The 13,673-nt window shown below is 46.0% G+C and overlaps 1 protein-coding gene across 1 annotated transcript in view; it reads right to left on the bottom strand.

Annotated features, from left to right (window-relative positions):
• HDAC1 (histone deacetylase 1) overlaps positions 1 to 10,688 on the bottom strand; it is a 33,050-nt gene extending 22,362 nt beyond the window's left edge. Inside the window, exons 1-2 of the mRNA XM_025856074.2 lie at positions 10,536 to 10,688; positions 3,778 to 3,890 (exon numbers count right to left, since the gene is read on the bottom strand). Of these exons, the coding sequence (XP_025711859.1) occupies positions 3,778 to 3,890; positions 10,536 to 10,584 (162 nt within the window). The 5' untranslated portion in view covers positions 10,585 to 10,688. The remainder of the gene's footprint in view (positions 1 to 3,777; positions 3,891 to 10,535) is intronic.
• Positions 10,689 to 13,673: the final 2,985 nt, after the last annotated feature.

Consider the following 13,673-nt stretch of genomic DNA (forward strand, 5'->3'; position numbering starts at 1 on the left):
ACTGAGCCACCCAGGCGCCCAAGGTTTTTCTCTGTAATAAAAAATGGAGAGGGGCACCTGGGTGGCTCAGTCATTAAGCGTCTGCCTTTGGCCTAGGTCATGATCCTGGGGTCCTGGGATCGAGCCCCGCATCGGGCTCCCTGCTCCACGGGAAGCCTGCTTCTCCCTCTCCCACTCCCCCTGCTTGTGTTCCCTCTCTTGCTGTCTCTATCTCTGTCAAAAAATAAAAAATGAAATCTTAAAAAAAAAAAGGGGGGAGTGTGGGGTAGGAATAGTGGAGAATGATCCATTTGCCTCCAGTTCCCTTCCTCTTTGTATTCTGTTGTACAAACACATGATACTTGGAGCTGAGACAGCTATCATGGGATTTCAAGGCAAAAAAAAAAAAGGATAAAATCAAATAAGCTGGGGTGTCTGGGTGGCTCAGTTAGTTAAGCATCCAGCTCTTGATTTCGGCTCAGGTCATGATCTTATGGGTCATGAGATGGGCCCTGCATCAGGTTCCACGCTATGTGGGGCATCTGCTTGAGATTCTCTCTCTCCCTCTCCCTTTGCCTCTTCCATCGCTTGCTCTCTCTCTAAAATCTTTAAAAAAAAATCAGTAAGGTAAGGATGGCTGAGCAGGGTAGAATAAGCCTGGGTCCCTCAAGACATCATCAAAAAAAAAAACGGAGGGGGGGGGGGGGATGGGTTAGCCTGGTGATGGGTATTGAGGAGGGCGCGTTTTGCATGGTGCACTGGGTGTTATGAACAAACAATGAATCATGGAACACTGCATCAAAAACTAATGATGTAATATATGGTGATTAACATAACAATAAAAAATTAAAAAAAAAAAAACGGGGACCATCTACTTCTAGGCTTCTTGTTAAAATATTGCTTAGGTGGGCACCTGGGTGGCTCAGTTGGTTAAGCGTCCAACTCTTGATCTCAGCTCAGGTCTTGATTTCAGGGTTATGAATTCAAGCCCCGCACTGGGCTCCACACTGGGCATGAAGCCTATATATATATTGCTTAGGAACAGGGAGAGGACAAATGGACACATAAAGACCCTGGAACCAGAGAGATCCGGGTTGGAGTCTTATCTCATCTGTTAATAGCTATGTGATGTTGAACACATTAATTATCCTCTCTGACCTTGTTTTCTCATATATAAATTAGGGTTGCAATAAGGATTACATGAAATAACAGGTAGCCCTGGCCTACCACCTAAGCAATCTTCAATAAATGTTAGTCCATTTTTCCTATTACTTGAAGATAGGATCCATTTTTTAATATCTTAATATCACTCATGGAGGTTAATATAGTCCCTGGGGTAGGAAAGTATTCAACAAAAATCTATTGAATGAAAGAAAGAAAGAGGGCTTGAGGTAACTTTTTTTTTTAATTTTTAAAGATTTTACTTATTTATTTGAAAGAGAGACAACAAAAGAGGGAACACAAGCAGTGGGGAGTGGGAGAAGGAGAAGCCGGCTTCCTGCCGAGCAGGGAGCCTGACGCGGGGCTTGATCCCAGGACCCTGGGATTATGACCTGAGCCGAAGGCAGACACTTAATCATTGAGCCACCCAGGCGCCCCTTGAGGTAACTTTTAAAGATGAGTAAAATAGGACTGGGCAGAGTAAATCCTCTCAGTCAGGATAGGGTGGACAGAGGCAGAATCTGATCTGGCCGACTTACGAGGATTCTGAGAGGGGAGTGGCAGGAAGGGAGGCAGGCTGGGGCCAGATTAGCATGGTGAAGATGTGTATGAGGCAGCTCTAGAAGGTCTCGGTGCTCACTATTCCACATTCAGGTATCCTCTCTTTATCTAAATGCTAGTCTGCTCCCTAAAGTCCCTCAAAACCTCTGTCCGCTACCTTTTATGTTTTTCATTCCCAGATGCCTTTCACACCTGAAAAAGCTCTCTGGTCCCAACGTCTGTCTGCTCCTCTACCTTCCCTCCTTGCTTCCCCAGCTGCCTCCAGTAGCTCTAGGGACATAACAGGGCCATCTGAGACAGAAGACTCATCTCCTTTCAGTCTCTGGAATGGTAAGGAAGGATACTGCTGTTGCTAAGTTACGTAAGCTGCCGGCACAGACTTTAACCAGACTCTTAGGCTCTAACCATAAGGCAACATGGGCCCTCAGCCCTTCTTTATTTTCTCATTTGGACCTTTGCAGCAGCCTCCTAACTGGCTTCCCTGCTTCTAAAATGCATGCCTGGGGGCCCCTGACTGGCTCAGTTGGTGGAGCAATGCAACTCTTGATCTCAGGGTTGTGAATTTTAGCCCCACACTGGGTATACAGATTATTTCTCCCTCTCCCTCCCACTCACTATCTCTCTCTCTCCCTAATAAATAAATAAAATATTTTAAAAATAAACAAATAAATAAAAATAAAATGCATGCCTGTTTTTATCTCTCTTTGATTTAAAATCCATTACCTGGAGATGCCTGGCTGGCTCAGTCAGTAGAGCAGGTGACTCTTGATCTTGGGGTTGTAAGTTCCAGCCCCACAGTGGGTGTAGAGATTACTTAAAAAAAAAAAAAATCTTTGGGGCACCTGGGTGGCAGAGTCGGTTAAACATCCAACTCTTGGTTTCAGCTAAGGATGTGATCTCAGGGTCTTGAGATCAGGCCCCACATTACATAATAATGTGGATTTCTAGCTTCTCTTTAAAAACCAGTAGGTGGGGGCACCTGGGTGGCTCAGTCAGTTAAGTGTATGCCTTTGGCTCAGGTCATGATCCTAGGGCCCTGGGATGGAGCCCCACATCGGGCTCCCTGCTCAGTGTGGAGTCTGCCTCTCCCTCTCCCCCTGCTCGTGCTTTCTCTCTCAAATAAATAAATGAAATCTCAATTAATTAAAAACTGGTAGGTGGGCAAAAATCAGCTGGAACAGAGTTAGGCAGTTACAGTCTATGCTCTCTAGTAATTGGAGACTTGTCTAATTCAACACAGTCCTGATCACTCTTTTTTTTAGGCATTGGATTTTTTTGATCCTGGCCCATCAGAATTGCTTATTACATAGTACAGCACATCTCATCCTTGCTGACCTCTCCAGCTCTAGGTTCCCGCACTCACACCTGTGACCTTTACACTATAGCACTACCTGAACACACCAAACTACTTATAGTTTCCCCAAACACATCACACTGTTCTCACCTCTTTGCCTTTTTGTCTACACTCTTCCCTTGGTCTAGAATGTCAGTCCCCTCCTGAACTCCAGGCTAAATTCTATTCAGTATTTAAATTTCTGCTCAGATAGAACCTCCAGGAAACTTTCCAAGGCTCCCTTCCTCCTTCACTTCCCATTATCTCTGCATCTTGTACATTCTTTAATTGTTGCACTTACAGACTGTAGTACAATTTACTTGTGTAACTGTCAGTCTCCAGCACTGGACTGAACCCTTTAAAAACAGAAATCTCTTGGGATGCCTGGGTGGCTCAGTCATTAAGTATCTGCCTTCGGCTCAGGTCATGATCCCAGGGTCCTGGGATCGAGCTCCGTTTCATCGGGCTCCCTGCTCAACGGGGGGCCTGCTTCTCCCTCCCCCACTTCCCCTGCTTGTGTTCCCTCTCTTGCTGTGTCTGTCAAATAAATAAATAAATAAATAAATAAAATCTTTTAAAAATTAAAAAAATAAAAAATAAAAACAGAAATCTCTATCATTTACAGTGTCTGCCACATAACAGCCACTTGACACATTTGATGAATGAGCAGTTGAGAAAATGAGATGAATAACATATGACCAGAGCTGATGGGGTTAGGGAGTGGTGGGGCTCCAGTAACTCACATAGATTTCCATTTTTCGGTAGAGACCATAGTTAAGTAGCAAATTGTGAGTCATGCGGATTCGGTGAGGCTTCATTGGGTGGCCTTGTCCATAATAGTAATTTCCAACATCCCCTGAAGAAGAAAGAGTGACAATTTCAGTGACACAGTTAGACACACTCCCAGGAGAATCCAGGAATTTTTATAACCATCTCCTAGTCAAATTCTTTCTCTTTCTTTCTAGTCTCCAAGATCCTTACCCACATCGAGGAAGGGTAACTCCAAAATAAAAAACACAAAACAGAAACAGACAAACAAAAAAAGCAGGGGGCTCTGGGGAGGTCAGCACTTAAGGATGTAAGTCTAGCCCACAGGCACTAGACAGTGTAAAAGGTTCATTCCAAAGCTTACTGGAGAAGAGCAGGCAGTGAGGTGACTCACCTCACTGTAGCTCCAAAGGATTCACTCCCACAACAGAAAAATAACCACTACCACTCAGAATTATTATAAGTCACAGTTCACCTCTTTCACATTGTAACACTTTATGGAGTTAAAGCACATTTACATTCATTTTCTTTTTTTTTTTTTTAAAGATTTTATTTATTTATTTGAGAGAGAGAGAGAGCACATGAGAAGGGGGAGGGTCAGAGGGCAAAGCAGACTCCCCGCCGAGCAGGGAGCCAGATGCGGGACTCGATCCCGGGACTCCAGGATCATGACCTGAGCCAGAGGCAGTCGCTCAACCGACTGAGCCACCCAGGCGCCCGACATTCATTTTCTTACTGAATCCTCACAATAACCTGGTAAAACAGGACAGGAGTATTACTCCCATTTTATAGATAAGAAAACTAAACTCTTATCATCTCTTGCTTCAGCTATAGCAATAGACTTCTAACTGGTTCCTCTGCCTTCAATTCAAACTATCTGCCACACTGACCAGTTATTTTTCTAATATACAGCTTTGATAACATCACTCCCCTCCTCAAAAATCCTTAATGGCTCCCCATCTTCTACAGGATGAAGAACAACTTCACTAGCCTGACATGCAACCCACAACACTCTCCCTCTCCTGCTCTCTCCCTCTCCCAGCTCTCTGCTCTAAACTGGAGTAGGCCAACTATGGCCCTCAGACCAAATACTACTGGCTGCCTGTTTTTTTAGAAATAAAATTGTATTGGAACACAGCCATGCCCATTAATTTAAATACTGTCTATGGCTGCTTTCACATTATAATAGCAGAGTTGAGTAAACAGTCACCACAGAGACCCACCCACACGGCACACAAGGCCAAACATATTTACTATCTGGACCTTTAGAGAAAATTTGCCAATCTCTGTTCTAAACACACTAGATGATTATGAGCATCCTGAACATGGGATTCACCTTCACACCCAAGTAGCCTTTGCTAAGACTGTTCCTTTGACCCGGAATGTCCTTCCTTTTCTGATGATCCTCATACTACAAAGACCAGCTTTGGCGCCAAATATATTCCTGATCAAAATAAATGGTCATTTCCTCACCATTTGTATGTATCACTTAATAAATTTTGTTTTGAGGGGCGCCTGGGTGGCTCAGATGGTTAAGCATCTGCCTTTGGCTCAGGTCATGATCTCCAGGTCCTGGGATCGAGCCCCACATAAGTCCCGCATCAGGCTCCCTGCTCAGCAGGAAGTCCGTTTCTCCCTCTCCCTCCCCACCCCATGCTCTCTCTCTCTCAAATGAATAAATAAAATCTTTATAAATAAATAAATAAATAAATTTTGTTTTGTATCTGAATTACTTATTTATCTATTTATATAGATAAGACTGGATGCTCCTTGAAGGCAAGGACAAATGCGCCCTGTACAACATAAAGGCTAAATAAAGATTCAAGGAATTGAACTAAGTGAGACTCAGAGACGTTAAGTGCCTATTTTTTTTAAAAGATTTTATTTATTTATTTGAGAGAGAGAATGAGAGAGACAGAGAGAGAGAGAGCGTGAGCACATGAGAGGGCGGAGGGGCAGAGGGAGAAGCAGACTCCCTGCTCAGTAGGGAGCCCGATGCGGGACTCGATCCTGGGACTCCAGGATTGTGACCTGAGCCGGAGGCAGTCGCCTAACCAACTGAGCCACCCAGGCGCCCCGTTAAGTACCTATTTAAGATCACACAACTAACAAGTGATGCAGGGGTCAACTCTTCTGACTCCAAATCCAGTATTGTAAAAGCTGCATTGGGTTTCCCAGGTATCTACTTCAGTTTGCACTTAATCTAGAAGGCTCTGTGAATCTCCTTGGCACAAAGTTCCTGGCACAAATATTCCAAAAATAGGGCGCCTGGGTGGCTCAGTTGGTTAAGTGACTGCCTTCAGCTCAGGTCATGATCCTGGAGTTCCAGGATCGAGTCCCACATTGGGCTCCCTGCTCGGCAGGGAGCCTGCTTCTCCCTCTGACCCTCTTCCCTCTCGTGCTCTCTCTCATTCTCTCTCTCTCAAATAAATAAATAAAATCTTTAAAAAAGCCAAACAAACAAATATTACAAAAATCAAGTGGGGGTGCCTGGCTGGTCAGTCACTAGAGCATGCAACTCTTGATCTCAGGGCCATGAGTTCGAGCCCCACTTTGGGCAGAGAGCTTACTTAAAAAAACAAAACAAAACAAAAATTGAGAGAACTGCACACCCAAGGCTCTCCTTAGAAGTCCATCAGGATGAGGCAGATCTTTGAGCACCAGTGAAAAGAAGGTCCCAACCCCTTATGCATCGTGGTTTGGTGGTGTCAGCAACAATCTTCATTCCAGGGAGCAAAGCACTGTGGGGAATGCTACCAAGAGCATCCAAAGCACGCTCCAATGCTCTTTGTCATAGACATGGCCGGGGACAACGGGAAACTTCTAAACAGCTGGATGTTTAGGATCTCACCCTCTTCTCTGTCTTTTTAATAGACTTTACTTTTTGGAACAATTTTAGATTTATAGAAAAATTGCAAAGATAGTACGGGAGAGTTCTCAGACACCCCACAGGCAGTTTCCCCTATTATCAGCATTCTACATGATAAAATAAGTATTTGTTACAATTAATGAAGCAACACTGACACAGTATCACTGACTAAAAGCCCATGCTTTATTCAAATTCCCTTAGTTTTTACTCAACGTCCTTTTACCCTCTTCTCTTAATCTTAGTGAGGCCTCTGAGGGCAATAACTGTGCTCTCGGCCAGAACCACAAGCCAGAGTACAGTATTTGGTGGCATTCAATTGGGGCCCTTGTCTCATACAGACACAGACTGAGATGCAGTAGCAGAGAAGGCAGAGGAAATTTTGTTGCCAGAGACCCTCAGACCACCTTACATGGGGATTATCAGAATAGGTTCTCAAGGCATTGGCTGAGACATCCAGATGCAGACCCAATCTGAAGGCAGACAGTAACATGACCATTACCATTACGTAATTGGATTCCTGGCTTACCCATGTCTCTGGCCTGGGCCTTAATCCCTAGCAACTCCCCTGCCTATCAAACCTGAATTCAGCCAAGGCTTAGACTTGGGGAACTAAGATAACTTATCTAGAAGGCTAGGGGAGTACCTGAGGGTGGGGCCCAGAGGCACCATCCTTTTCTCAACAGCTTCTAATCCGGTTGCGGAGAGACTTTTTTAAAAGAAATAATCTTTTCTATTTAGATACTACCTTTATAGTTTGGAGAGCTTTTCCCACTCTTCTCATAGTTTTTCAGTTTTATAGGAGAGTGACCTGAGGCCTACAAAGGTAAAGTGACTTGCCCAATACTGCAAAGCTTCTAAAGGGCAGAACTAAGTCTGGGTCCCAAGCTGGTGACCTCATTGCAAAACTCACAAGCGGTTTCTCAAAAAGTAAGAAGTCTCCTTTGTCTAAAGACTAAGGTCTTTGCACTTTTTCTCACTTTAAACTACGGTGTAGAGATCACAAAACTGTGCAAACTGATATGGTTACAAAGGCATAGGCTCTAGCCTCGGATGGGCCCTCACCACTGCCCAGCAGTCCTTCCAAATTTATTTTCCTAGCTCCCTCTTTCACAACAGCTACTTAACAGCTATCTCTCTGAGATGCCTACTCTTCCAACTGCCCTCCCCCACTCACAGGAAAAGGAATATTCGCTTACTTCATTTGGAAGACTCCCTCAACTTTCTCCAGATCCAACGTACCTGCATTTTGAACTTTTCCTTGCCTCCCAACATGAAGAAACTTCCCCTTGAAGGCTAGTGTCCCTCCCTGTGCCCTGGTTTCCATCTCACCTGGCCTCCTCAGGAACCTCCATCATTACCAGCCCCCCTCTCCTGTATCTTCAACCACTCCCTCTGGCTATTTTCCATTCGGATTTTGAATATGCTCAACCCTCAGCCACTACATCCCCTTTTATAAACAACCCTTTCTTTCTGCCCCAACCAAGCTTCCTTTGAAAAGGGTTTCATCTGAGATCTTCTCTTCACCCATCCATTCATTCTTCAATAGACTGCAATCTAGCTTCACTTCCAAACTGTGCACAAGAAACAGTTCTTGCCGACACCTGGCCACTCCCTCCTTCTTTTGGCTACTCTAACTCAAGACTTTCTGGTTCATGGGGTGCCTGGGTGGCTCAGTCGGTTAAGCATCTGTCCGACTCTTGATCTCACAGTCAGTCATGAGTTTGAGCCCCGCGGTGGGCTCCATGCTGAGTATGGAGCCTATTTAAAAAAAAAAACAACAACAAAGAAAAGACTTTCTGGTTCACTTACATTCCCTCTGTACAATTTAATCGGCAAGTATTTATTGAGAGCCCACTATGACTGAGGCACTGTTCTGGGGGCTGAGCACACAGAGCTAGATAAGACACGATCCCATTCCCCAAGGAGATTACTGTCTAAGAAGAATGAACAAGTAAACAGGCAATTCCAATACACAGTGACAAGCGCTATGACAGGGGAGTACAGAGCATGAAGGGCACTAGACTTTTCTCAGTCCACTTCCTTAAAATTCCACCTGGGAATTCTCTTTCCACCCTGTACAACTTCTTGGGTGATCGCATCCTCTTCTGTAACTAACATTATCATCTGTAAGCTGACAACTACCAAAAATCTCTATATTCTCATTTCTATCTTCTAAACTGCAGACCTGAATGGCCAACTATCTATTGGATGCCTCTACTTGGATATCCCCCAGTAGGGATATCCCTCAACGAATCTTTCTTTAAAAAAAAAAAAAAAGATTTTATTTATTTATTTGAGAGAGAGAGAGAACATGAGCGGGGGAAGGGGCAGAGGGAGGAGAGGGAGAAGCAGACCTTCCACTGAGCAGGGAGCTCAGATCCCGGGACTCCAAGACTCTGGGATCATGACCCCAGCTGAAGGCAAGACACTTAACCAACTGAGCCACCCAGGTGCTCCTCAACAAATATTTCTTAAAAATACAAAACCCAAAGTATCAACTGATATATGCTTGTCCAAACCCATCAAACTGCCCAACCCAGGAGTTTGGGATCCTTGCCTTCTTCCTTACCCCTACATTTGTGTACTTAACTTCTGTCTCAGAGTAACAGTTCTAAGGTATAAATGTGATGATGTCACCGGCCTGCATAAAACTTCAATGATTCACAAGTGCACTCAGAATAAAGTTCAACTTCCTTAAGATAGTGTCTCCAGCCCTTCATGATCTGGTCCCCATTTACTTTTCCAGCCTCATCACTTGCAACCTTTCCCTCCACCCTATCCTCTGACCTTCTACACTCTTGCTCTCAAACCTATGCTTCCGCCATACTGTACACACACCTGCTGTCTTTCAAAAATGCTGTCCTCTCTCTTACCTCTAAACTTAATGTCATCTTTGCCTTCTCTGGGCCTGGCTAATAACTCCTGTTTTTCAGGTCCTAAGTGAGATGGCACGTCCCTCCCCGACTCCGCAGGCTAGGCTGGGTGCCTGTCCTCTGTGCTCCCAAAACACTCTGAGCTTTCCTTTATCCCAGCCTGATACTGGAGAGCAATTCTGTCACTGCCCATCTCCCCCTCCAGACTGAGAGGAAGATGAGAAGTGACCTGATCGGCCCCATGGCCCCAGCACCTAAACGTCCCTAGTACAGAGTAAGCTGCTCCACAGGCTTCTGTTAAATGAAAAAGTCTGTTTTAACAGGTTGCATCTTTCTCCTTCCAAGCCCAGGGGCCCCATTTCCCAGCAGCAACTGCAGGCCCAGCTCAGAGACTGGGGGAGGGGAGGCTGGTGACAGGAGGTGGTGACTCCTGCAGGACTCTCACCAAAAAGGATGAGGAAGCAAAGGGGCAGAGGAAGACCTTTGTATTCTCGGCAGGAAAACATATCCTTGCACCCCTCTCCACCAGATCCTGCCTCCTCCCTCAGACTCAGCCTCCCCTCCAGGAGTCCGACTCAAACTCTCCCCATCAGGCTTCCTGAGAACCCCCCCCCATCAAGTTACGCCAGGCTTCCCCACAAGACCCCCGCTCAGCCTCAGCCTCAGCCTCTTCCCTCAGTCTCGACTTCCTTTCCTTTTCTCTTCGCCTCCTCCCTCAGCCTCGACCTCCTGCTCTCAGCCTCCTCCCTCACCCTGACCTTTTTCCTCTGAGCCTCCTCCCTCAGTCTCGACCTCCTTCCCCTCAGCCTCTTCCCTCTGCCTCGCTTTCCTTTCCTCTGAGCCTCCTCTCTCAGCCTCGTCCTCCTCGCAGCCTCCTCTCTCAGCCTTTCCCCAACGCCTCAGCCTCTCCCAGCCTCCCCGCTCGCATCTCCCCAGCCTCCCTCTCCCGAATCCGGCCCGGCCCCGCCCCCGCCGCGCGCACGGTGCTCACCGTCGTAGTAGTAACAGACTTTCCTCCGGGTGCCCTGAGTCTGCGCCATCTTGCTCGCCTCCCGTCCCTCCCGTCAGTCGGTCCGTCCGGCCTCCCGCCCGCGGCTCCGCGCAGCGTCCGACCCAGGGGGGAGGGGGCGGGCCTCCAGCCCGCTCCGCCCGTCCCCTCCCGGACTCACCTATAGCCGCGCAGCCCGGGCACGGCTCCAGCCAATCAGCTTGTGCAGGGACGGCCCGGAACTCGGCAGGGGGCAAGGGCAGCCCCGAGAGGCAGCCGAGGGCCCCCTGGGCCTGTACCAAGGTCTGCGACAGGGGGGTGGGGGAGCTGCCCGGGGACCGTACCATTAGTCCCGGGGGAAGAAAGCAGATCCGTACACTTCACGGTCCCATTTCGGTGTTGGAAGCGTGCTTGGAGATCAGAAGCCAACTTTGTAATTTTGTAGAGACTCAACCGAGGTCTACGGGGCGGGGTGGGGGGGTGTGTGGGAAGTGACTTGCACAAGGTCACTCAGCTAGTGACAGGGCTGAACGTGGATTAGAACGTGGGTTTGGAAGAAGGAGAAATAAACTACAAAGGAAAGAAAACCGCTGTGGGCCAAGTACTGTGCAACAGCTTTATCGACGTTTATCTCAATGATTGCTCACAACAGCTTTGGAAGAGGCTTTTTATTCCCCTTTTATGGATAAGGATAATGAACTTCAGATCTTTTGACCTGCTCAGAGTCACACAATTAGTAATTAAATTCAACCTTCAATAGTATAGATTTTTTGAATGCTTACTGTGCAACAGAGACACTGTAACGAAGGTGCAGAACCCAGCCTTTCTTATTCCAAAGCCTGCCTCCCTGATGCCGTCACCCAGGAGGACTGAAGAGTGCCTTTATACAAGAGGAAATTGATCGTTCTCTTACCCTAGATAGAGCAGGGTTTCTCAAGCTATTGAAGCTACTAGCATTTGGAGCTGGATAATTCCTTACTGTAGGGGGCTGTCTTGTGCACTGTAGGATGTTTAGCAGCATCCTTGGCCTTTACTCATTAGATGCCAATAGCACCCTCCACTCCCACCTCCAGTTGCGATAACCAAAATTGTCTCCAGACTTTGCAAAACTGTCCCCAGGGCAAGGTGTGTGTGTGTGTGTGTGTGTGTGTGTGTGTGTAAAATTGCTCCCACCTTACCCTTGAGAATCACTGCACTAAATTGATCAATCATCAACTGTTCATTATTGAAAGGTGAAAGACTGAAAAGCACTGTGATGAGCTATTAAAATAACTAAATACAACAGCATTAATATTTAGTGAGTACTTACTATTTGTGTGCCAAGTAAGTTACAAACTCAGGTCCTATAGTTGATAAGATACATTTTTATGCCTCTACAATTTATTTATTTATTTTAAAAGTAGGCTCCACACCCAGCGTGGAGTCCAATAGGAGGCTTGAACTCACAACCCTGAGATTAAGACCTGAGCTGAGATCAAGAGTTGGATGCTTAATCTACTGAGCCATCCAGGTACCCCGATGCCTCTACAATTTAAAGAGTGCTTGGGCATTTGTGTTCCTCACTTGAAAACTGCATTTGGGCCACTAATTATAAAAGTAACAGAATATCTAAGACTGGGCAATTCTATTATAGAAACAGCTAAAGGGCCAGGGAATAAACCCTGTTTCCAGCTCTGTGTTGCTGCTTCCTGGCTAATAACCTTTCTGACCCCCACTTCCCTCTTTGTAAAATGGAGAGGATAAGAATACAAAGTTCACCAACTCTATGGTTGCACACAGTAGCCAGACAAAGAGGAGGGTGGGGATCAGAAGAGGTCATGGGTGTGGCAGCATTTTATAAAATGCAGAACAGGAATCAGAAACTCAGATCCTTCCAGAGGTGAGGCAGGTGGTATAAAATTAAGTGGATTTATATTAGTTTGATTCAGGTGCTTTGCATATTTCTAAAATTGGATTCTTTTTCACTTTCATAAGGCAATAATGCCTTTTCTCCATCTTTCCTCAAACACACTGCCATCTGCAGGTATCTTTTTTTCCCTCACTTTTTAATGGAAATAGAGGTGAAAAACATTTCATTTTCCTCTTCATTATAAGAACAACAGTGCGAGCATGATGATAAATAACCACTAATACTCAGTTTCACTGTCTGGCAAAGGGACTCTGGCAAAAGAAGAGCTCAAGCCCTACCTGACGGGGGTGGCCACTACTCAGCTCTACGAGGACAGGTAAGCCCAGTGAAGCCAAATCTTCAAGCTATTTTTTTTTCAAGAGAAGGCAGAAATCTGTAGTTTTATGCAAAATCTCCCCAGTTTTATAAATTGACTGCTAACTCATTCTGTTAACATTCAAGACAGTAGGAACAGCCATTCTTTTAAAATGTAAGTCAGATCATGGGGCGCTGGGGTGACTCAGTCAGTTAAGCGTCTGACTCGATTTGGGTTCAGCTCATGATCACAGGGTCGTGAGATGGAACCCCTTGGTAGGCTCCACGCTCGGTATGGAACCATAGGATTCTCGCTCCCTCGCCCTCTGCCCCTCCCCCCACTCATGTGTGTGCGTGCGCTCATGCGCACACACACTCTCTCTCAAAAAAAAAAATAAAGCTTAAAAAATAATAAAATGTAAGTCAGGTCATGTCATGGCTCTGCAAAAATCCCCGCAAAGTCTCCTTAAAATGGTTCCTGCAAAGGCCACAAGGCCCCATAGGATCTCTACCCCTCAGGCCCCCTGTCTGGACCTTGTGTCTCTGTGCTGGCCAAAGGAGCTTCTGCCTCAGGCTGTTCCCTCATCCTGGCCTCTCCTCCCCCATGCCACGTGGCTTGCTTCCTCATCTCCTTCAAATATTTGTTCAATGTCACCTTCTCAATGAGGCCTTCCCAGACCACCCTGTTTAAAATTGCACACTTCCCCCAAACATGACATTCCTGATTCCCCTTACCCTGCTTTATTTTCCCCTTAGTACTCCGCACCTTGTAGCATACCACATCATTTACTTCTTTGCGATGTTTATTGTCTGTCTTCCCTTACTAGGATGTAAGCTCCATAAGGACAGAGATTTTGGTTGCTTTATCTACTGTATATTCTGTGAACCCAGAACCATGTCAAACACACAGATGTTCAATAAATATTTGCCAAGGCGTG

Source organism: Callorhinus ursinus, unplaced genomic scaffold, assembly GCF_003265705.2.
Source record: "Callorhinus ursinus isolate GAN/ISIS: 27379988/994484 unplaced genomic scaffold, GSC_fseal_2.0 scaffold18, whole genome shotgun sequence".
In the NCBI taxonomy this organism is placed as follows: domain Eukaryota; kingdom Metazoa; phylum Chordata; class Mammalia; order Carnivora; family Otariidae; genus Callorhinus; species Callorhinus ursinus.